The 9,345-nt window shown below is 42.9% G+C and overlaps 1 protein-coding gene across 1 annotated transcript; it reads right to left on the reverse strand.

The window, feature by feature from the left end:
• Positions 1–879: 879 nt before the first annotated feature.
• Positions 880–3,629, reverse strand: adrb1 (adrenoceptor beta 1). The gene has a single exon (XM_039775943.1). It carries the CDS (start codon positions 3,616–3,618, stop codon positions 2,365–2,367), a length of 1,254 nt encoding a protein of 417 aa, XP_039631877.1. The 5' UTR covers positions 3,619–3,629; the 3' UTR covers positions 880–2,364.
• Between the last annotated feature and the right edge of the window lie 5,716 nt (positions 3,630–9,345).

Raw genomic sequence — 9,345 nt, forward strand, 5'->3', positions numbered from 1 at the left:
CGGAGGAAACCCACGCAGACACGGGGAGAACCTGCAAACTCCACGCAGGGAGGACCCGGGAAGCGAACCTCTCCTACCTGCGAGGCAGCAGCGCTACCACTACGCCACCGTGCCGCCCGTTATCTATATCTATTTATTATTTATTCATTATATTACATATCTCTTGACTATATTTATGCATCTAGATTGTAAATACTATACATTGCATCAATGTTCATATTGCTAATTACATGTCAATATTGCTGCTACTTTGTCTTGTCTTTGCACAATGTCTTGTTTGGGTTTTAAATTTTAAATGTAAATTTTAGTTCCATTTTTAATGTATTATTTGCACGTCATGTTACACTGTTTACCCTGATCTTCGCAATTTCGTCTATCTGTATACTTGTATATGGTTGAGATGACAATAAAATCATCTTTTACTTTGAGTTTGAACCGCCAGGCCAGTCAAACTAACTGCATATTTGTAGGGGTAAACAGCCAAACTCCATGTGTTACCCTGCCCGGGGCGCATGGTGGCGCTGCTGACTCGCTGCAAGTAGCCCGGGCTTTACGCCGCAGTACCGCCCCTAGTGGAGTGAGCATGCGCTCCCTGTGCACGCGTGCGTGTGCTTCATTTTCATACTACAGTGCAGACTGCCTAGAACTGCAATAGGACACTGGTCTTAATGCGTGTGTTCACCCTGCACTCTTAAAACGTTAGGTGCCAAAGTGGTTCATCAGAGTGATGCCATTGTGAAACCATTTTTGGCTCCCTAGAGAGCAATCCACATTAAGATTCCGGAAAGAACCTTTACTTTGATCCGTAATAGGTTCAATAAATAAGCATCAATAGATAACAACAGAATTGTGAAATAGCAATATGTTCCTGATTTTCAAATGATAACTTCAGATTTTCGCGATCCTACCAGGACACCTACTACAAATTAAAGATTTATGTTTTGTCCACATATTGAGAACCTTTCAAAGGCAGAAGACCAAACAACATGTGCAAAAAAACCGTTCCCAGAATGAAACGGTTCTCTGTCCGGTAATTGTTCCACGAAGAATCCGCACAACCCAATAACATGCCATTACTGAACTGTTGTTTTTATGAGGACCTGCGATGGACTGGCGCCCTGGTCAGGGGCTTTTGCTGCCTTGCACCTGATGCTTGCTGGCACAGGGTCCATTTAAATCCACGACTCTGCTCAGGATACAGCGAGTTTGGAAGGTGGGTGGCTGAGTGGGCGGATGTTACCCTCCCTTAAAATGTGACGAACGCGGAGAGCCTCCCTGCAGCCTAAATCTGCAAATTAAGACATTCCGTGTGACAGTAATCTCCGTGTGAAGATCAAGGGACAAGTCATAAAATAAGTTGTACATAGTACGTTTCTAATAACCACAAATCATAAACTAAGGAGGGCGGTGCTGTGCCTAGTGGTTAAGCCTGTATTATACATTTTAATCATAACGCATATGAAGACACAACCTCTAGACAGAGCTCGATCAATGAACACAATCGATCCCTTTCGCTGTGCATCAACAATTTATTGCACATTGACAAAATACTGTACATTCGTAGGTTTTTCTCTTTATACAATAATAAATACTTGGTGACGCAACACACAATTCTGCCATAGAAATGATAAATTACCAAATGCAAATGAAAAATTACAGATAAAAATGAAAATAATACTCCTAACTTGCAGTAAATTGGCACCTTACTTTAAATATGTCATCCATTCGTAACACTTGTAGATTTTGCACATTTGGCTGTGCGATGTTCGGGGTCCGTCTCTGTTCAGCTTTCGATTGCCAAACATATACTTTCACAATTAACTTCATTATTCTTTTGCCACCAATAAACCCCGACATACACCTTGATAAGCGCGTAAATGACAACCGGGTGGTTTACGTGGCAAGGGTTGCAAAGTAGTGCTGGCAGCCTGGCTCGCTTAAACGCAGCCGTTTTCGCAGATCACCTGTTTAATATAAACAATTGGAATGCCCTGTACAGCGCACAGCTGAGGTAGGTCTCCTCTGGACACACACGGAACATGCCCGTGAAGGAGGCGTCTGAAGTGCATTTTCTCGATCTACAATCTGCAAAGCTGTAGATCCGCACCGGAATCCGGCGAATGTGGCAGGGCGCGCTGCCTTGCCTTTACTCATTAAGAAAGTTGTGTTTTATGTTTTACAAACTCGAACGCTTTGCGCGTGCCGACTTTGTCCATACCTTGTTCCTTCAAGTCACACAATCTGCAGCGCCTTGCTTTACCTTACGTTCTGCGGATTGCTCATTATGCTCTCTATACGTCGCGTTATTGTCTGTTCCGACGCCAGTTTTGGTCGTGTAATCCCCAATTCGGGTCTCTCTGGACGTTATAGATTGGACTCTGTACTTGGAGGTTTGCCGCTACGTTCTAGGCTGCAGTCGCTACTTTCGTGACCATTGCACTCGGACCAAGTGGCCATTAAGCTCGGTTCCACACTCGTAAAGCCGCCGGAGTAGTGTGACAACTCCCCCGAGCTGATGTGGAGCCTTCGGTCCGCCTGCTTCGGGCAGCACAATAGCCTCTTGAAGGCTTTTCTGAAGTCCGGGCTCCGGCAGTATATGATGGGATTGAAAGCAGAGTTGGCGTAGCCCAGCCAGTTAAAGAACACGAAAAGATCGCTGTCCACCAGTTCGGTGCAAAACACTCTCACAACATTGACCAAGAAGAAGGGCAGCCAGCAGAGAGTGAAAGTGCCCATGATAATTCCCAGGGTCTTGAGTGCCTTTTGTTCTTTTATTGCTAGGATTTTGGACGGTCTCCTCTTTCCCGTCTTAACGTTGGCCACAACAGGATTGTTATGAAACCTTCCCTCACACTGGTCAATCTTCTTCAGTTGCTTTTTGGCTTCTTTAAACACCCGAACATAGACAAAGATCATAACCACCAGAGGAATGTAGAAAGAAATGATGGACGAGGCTATCGCATACGCCTGGTTTGTCATAAAGTCGCAGCAATTGGGGTTATTGTAGCAGGCGATAGCTTTCGGGGTGTCATCTCTCCACCACTGCATCAGGATGGGAAGAAAAGACACTAAGCCCGAGATAGCCCACACCACGCAAACGATACCCTTGGCTCTGTTTTTCGTCAGCAAGCTTTGGTAACGAAATGGAGATGTTATAGCAATGTACCTGTCGATTGCGATCACGCACAAGGTTTCGATGCTGGCTGTCACGCAGAGGACGTCCACGGAGATCCAGAACTCGCAAAAGAAAGATCCATAAAGCCAGGTGCCCCTTACCACAAGGGCAGCACCAAAAGGCACAACAAGTAAGCCCATGATCAAGTCGGCGCAGGCTAGAGATATAATGAACAAGTTGGTCAGAGTCTGTAGCCTCTGGTTCCGGGCGATCGCCACGATCACCAAGACATTCCCGACGACAATGAGGGCCACTATCATAACCATAAGCATCCCCATGCCGATCACCCACTGTTCCGAGATTTCAACAGATTGCTGTCCATGCTCGGCGACCGACTGGTTCGTGCAGTCCAGGAACGATAATCCATCGCCCATGGTCAGCCGCACTCGGTGTGTCCACTCGCACCGGAGGACAGATCGCACATGCTGTGGGGAGAGACGCATCCAGCAGGCTCAGCGCCACCCTCGCGTCTGAGAGCTGAACGGGAGCTGCTCCGCACCAAATGACATCACAGGGAAAAGGGACCAATTGCAAGGGCTGAGCTCAAATTCGGACCCCCTCTTCTCCTCCTCGAGCTGAAGAGAAGTCTCGCTGGCTATGCCGGGCGAGACGCTCTGACAGGCGCCGTTAAACAGGGGGACACTGAGGCAGCAGAATCCACTCGGGCTGCATCCGCTTTCTTTTAATCGGGCAATGTCTCAAGAACAAGTCAAACTTTTTTTTTGTTTTCAAAAATCATTTTCGAATTAAAAAATGTTGGAGACAATAGTGAGAAGCACAATTGCTTTATCAAACCTAAAGTGCCTTTATCGAGATGCGTAAAGCCAGCGTTCAGGGCATTTTGAAGCCAAGCATTAGATAACGAATAAGCATGTATAAAAAAATCACACGGATACCTGGCAATGACCATACATGGATTGATAAACAGCGGAGGCGTATTCTGGCATCCGACTGTGGACGGGACTCCAACCCAGAAGTGGGTAAAAGTCATTCAGGCAACATGCACATCATTCCAGTCACCCGTTTTTGAATCTGCGTAAATGATTTCAGGATCACGGGGCCGGAGAATCTTCAAGGCAGCATCGCTCGGGCAAATCTTGGACAAGACACCACTGTTCTGTCGATTTTATTTTACCGTAACACAAATCGCTAGTTAAGTGTGCCGATCTATGGTACCCTACCAAAAAATACTTCCGCACGCAGTTTTGGCAACTTTCAACAGCTGAAAGAAATCCAGCGCTATTTTTGTTTCACAGGAAGATGCTTCTAAATTAAATCGCATTTTTAATTTCACTAATTACTCTAACAAACCCGAAAACCATCATATATGATACATTGAATAATTATATTTATCGGGAACTGCTGTCAAGTAAATTTTAATAAAAGGCATAGTTATTAGTGTTCCATACAATATCAACTGCTGGGCAGCACAGTCTGATAGTGCAAATGCGTTATTAAGATATCGGGCTCCCTTAAGTATGCCACCTAATGTCAATTCTGACAGATTGGGGTTTATAATTCACCAGGTAACATAGGTCAACCGTGTTAATTACCTTGTCGAGATGGAAGCATTTCATGGCACCAAACGCTAATACAGATACACTGTAGAGTAAAATAAAGGGTAGCGTGTCTCAATAGCGTTACATACCTTATCGAGACATCCTATCAGGCAGTCCACACTACACTCTTAACAATAAAGGTGTCAAGTCTTGCAAAGCGATGCCATAGGGAAACTATTTTTGGGTCCCAAATGATCCAACCGTATGAATGTTCCTCAAAGAAAATTTTATGTAGATCCGTAAGAGATATTCCACTGATAGCCCTAAACAGATGATAACCGTCAGTTTCCTCCCACCGTCCAAAGACGTGCATGTTAGAGGGACTGGTGCTGCTAATTGGACATGATGAGTGTGTGAGAGAGCGTGTGCACCCTGCAATGGACTAGTACTCGGTCCAGGGATTGTTCCTCTTGCGCCCAACGCTTGTTGGGATGAGCTCCAGCTTCCCCACGTCCATGCTCGGGATAAGTGGGTTTTAAACAGAATGGATAGATAACAGATTTATTTATTACTAATAGGTTTCGGATTTTAAAAGGGCTCTTACACCATACACTCACGCAGGTTAAATTCTGCGGTTACTCTGTCATCATTCCGTTAGGTTTCCTACTATAAACTGAAGATTTATATTTTATTCACACATTAGGAATGTTTTTTCAAAGTCCAAAATACCGGTTTCATATGTTTAATAATGAAGAATTAAATGGTTCTTTGTCAAGGAATGGCGCCTTTGAGGAACCAGTACAACCCAGCATTACATACACTTTATAAAGTGCCATTAAACGCGTTATTTTTAAGAGTCTAAGATCTCTCGGACAATAACGAGCTGATTCTCTGGAGCTTTACAGCACCACACTGAGGTCACACCTGCAGGAAACTAAATGTAGGAGTGATATTAGCTGCACTTATGTAATACAGATTCTTTATGATTTACTGTATTTAAAAAATAACATACAGTAAGATCAAATCAACCAACGATAACTCAAGGAGAAATTAGTTTTGAAACAAACGACGAGGTGTGCAGCACACATGTTCGATCAATTCGTCATTCAGAAATTGCAACATAAGACAAGGGTAATGACAGTATTTACGTTTTACTGTGATTAATAAACAAATAATATAATTACCGGTATTAGCGAATTGAACAAATGAACATCATTACTAGCTAATGCAATAAAAGCCGGAGATCCTACACATTCAACATCATACCTTCTTCATATGGTAATGTATCGGGTCCTACCCCATCCCATAGCGAGGGGCGCTTGATCCATCCCACCATCCATCCATCCATCCATCCGTTGTGTTGAAAAAAACTTTTTACAGTACGATAACGTGATCTAATAAACAAGGAAATAATTTGCCATGCACTGTCGGTGATGTTTCGGGTCACCATCATCTCGAAAGCGCAATAACTCGTGGACTGCGTGTCGACTTCAGACATCCGGGGATCCAACGAGGGTCAAGCGCTGCGCTGCGCTGCTGGGTGGATTCAAGCGGTTCTATTCTAACATACAGCGCGGGTCTGCTGTCGCACAGTAACGAGAAAACACATTTCAATCAAAGGTAAATACATCACTCACTTTGAATATGGAACCAATGTAGAAAGCATTTTAAGACGGAGAAGCTTTTATCTGTGGCACCTCTGCAAGAGAACCACCTCTTTCAACCTTCGTGAACATATGCAGTTTTTAATATCTGGAAAAAAATTTGGAATTAGCTTGCTTAGAGATCTTTACATAGACAAAATCTTTGCATCCAATAAACAATTACATTCCAAATTTAACATTCCAGCTACACATTTCTTTCACTATCTTCAAATTAGGAGCTTTGTTAAACAGAACCTTCCCGATATTTTCCTCATCTTGCACCATCATCCATGCTGGAAAAAATATTGCTCAATCTCAAGGACTCAGACACCATCTCTGCAATATATAAAATCATTTTATAGTCCCTCCCTTTCAAAGATCAAAGAGGACACTGGGAAAAGGATCTCTCAATTAATATATCAGAAAAGGAGTGGAAAGTAGCAATGCAGAGAATTCACTCGAACTCCATATGCGCAAAGCATACAATTATACAACTCAAAATTATATATTGAGCACATCTGTCTGGCAGATGTTGTCGACTGTTATGACTAAAACTCTCCAAAATGTTTCCAGGGCATGATCCAACCTGCGAACGTTGCAACCAAGCTCCAGCCTCACTGGGTCACATGTTCTGGGCCTGCACCAAATTAACATTATTCTGGACAAAATTTTTTAATTACCTTTCAGACAGCCTTGGACTCACAATCCCTCCTAACCCATTAACAGCTGTGTTTGGGGTTCTTCCAGAGGGGCTTAAAGTGGAGAAGGACAAACAAATTGTGATTGCATTCACTACACTCTTGGCACGCAGACTTATTCTGATAAACTGTAAGAACCTAAACTCTCCTCTTTTAAGTCAGTGGGAAACCGATGTGTTATATTATTTGAAATTGGAAAAAATCAAATACTCGGTTAGAGGATCTGTACAGACTTTTTTCAAAACATGGCAGGATCTTATCAGTGATATTTTAAAATACGCTCTTAAAGCACAGAGGAAGCAATTATTTCTGTATTTCTTTGTCTTCTGCATTCATCTCTATTGGCTTATCAAACTTATCAGTTTAGGTATGTTTACAAGCTTTAAATTTCACGCCGTTTGCCTTGCGCTCTCTCTCTCAGGGGTGGGGGTCGACTTGTTCTTAATTTTACTTTTTGTAAAAATTGATTGATTTTGTGTGGAATGATTGCAATAAAATTAATAAAACTTCAAAAAAAAAAAAGGTAAATACATCCGCCCAGTACAAAATCCAACTTTGCACTAAAAAAGTTTGAAAATAGCACAAAATAATAACATAATTTTCTGTACCTGCCTTGGCCAGATCATAGCAGGCCGCCTCCAGGTACACATTCAAACAAGCCTAAGTGAGAATCGTCAATCAAAGGAAGGTTCTACTGTAAAATGTGCGTGTGTGTTTTTTTTTAAATCTGGCTTTTATCATCTGTTTGTTGTATTGATGGCTGAGAAATTTTTAAACTCATGTTCTCATAGAGAATGGAGATAACAAAGAAGACATTGCAAGGCACTTCATTGGGAACCATCAATATCCAGTCCTAAACAACAGCAAATAGTATAAATATCGATAAAAATAATTTACTTGTGTTGCCTAATCCACATATCAGCAGGGCCATTTTAAAGCATGGGCACACTGGGCATTCCCCAGGGGCCCAACGAGCATAGGGGTCCCATGCTATTCTGTGTATGTTGTGACTTGCTGAGTGGTCGTGTAGGTGGGGGCCGCACTGCACTGCTTTGTCCGGGGGCCTGTAATGCTGTTAAGATGGCCCTGCATGTTAGTTATCCAGTCATAGGCTCAAAAGGTCCAAAGCGCATACTTTTTGCTAAAATATTGCTAAATATTATTCCAGAAATTCCAAGCAGTGTTCTAACATGATGCACTCATTGGTTAAGAGCCCTGCCTTTAATTCAAAGGACTGATCATTTGAACAGGATTCATGTTCATTGTGTACCACACTGACATTCCAGTTTTCTGCTCTTCAGCAAGTAGAGGATTACATTTTTGGGGGGATTTGTCACTGCAAACACTGCATGGTAATTAATGAATAAAAACAACAAAAAGCCATTTTTAGATGGATTCAAAGGGCGTCCTTAGCTTTTAGTAGCTATTACAGGTTTAGTCCTCCTTGTAGTTTTTACTGAGTTTGCCACAGATTGGTAGAGGGGACTTTAGCATGAAGCTTCCATGCATAGGGGATTAGTGTAAATACTGGTAGTGAGGACTGGGCTACGGACATCAAGAGGGTGTCGCAGGACATTAGGGTCCGGACCCCCACTGGAAGAGCCCCCTACGAACGATGCCAGTGGGTGGAGTATTCATTTAATGTTTTCAGCAAGTCTCTCTGAGTTACCTGAGTGTCAGGACAAAATCCACACTCTTTAGAATGTATAAACTCCTCACGGACAGTAAGCAGGTCAGCGTGCGAGTCCCGTTTCCTGCAGGATCAAGGTGAAAAAAAACCAAAAAGTGTTTATTTTGTGTATTGATTGGTTTACTCAGTAAGGATCAGAAAAAGAGCTCTAAGTAAGTAAACCAGATCAGTAATACCTTCACAATAAGAGGTGTCATGGTGTAAAGCTCTGCTGCTTATCATCCCTAAGTGAACTGCTCTTAACTCTGTGCCTGTTCAATGGAGTAAGTTAATTGAGATGACCAACCCTGAGTGAAAAACTGGTTTCAAAACTTCTTTGTTTTCCTGTTTGTTTAAAGAGTTCTGTGTCTTTGTGTACTAGTTTTGTATTTAGTAGTTTGTAAAAATTATACTTGCATTTTTCGTGAGAAAATGTCACAGTGTTTCATAGCTGCACTTTTTTCTCCTTGGAGGACGAGGGTGGGTTCGGGGAATACGACAAGTGGATAAGGAGCACAAGTGGATCCCCTAAGTTATGCACCAACTAAAGGGGACCCTGTTCCTAATGCCACGCCATGCCCTCGTATTCCCGAAGAGCCTGCCATTGAACTGCAGAGCCCCTCTTGTCACCCAGCTAACACTTTGTCCCGTTTGTTTCTTT

Source organism: Polypterus senegalus, chromosome 1, assembly GCF_016835505.1.
Source record: "Polypterus senegalus isolate Bchr_013 chromosome 1, ASM1683550v1, whole genome shotgun sequence".
NCBI lineage: Eukaryota > Metazoa > Chordata > Cladistia > Polypteriformes > Polypteridae > Polypterus > Polypterus senegalus.

What these genes read in the sequence shown, in the direction of transcription:
- adrb1 (XM_039775943.1), bottom strand. Translation starts at nt 3,618, where the DNA reads ATGCGTCTCTCCCCACAGCATGTGCGATCTGTCCTCCGGTGCGAGTGG.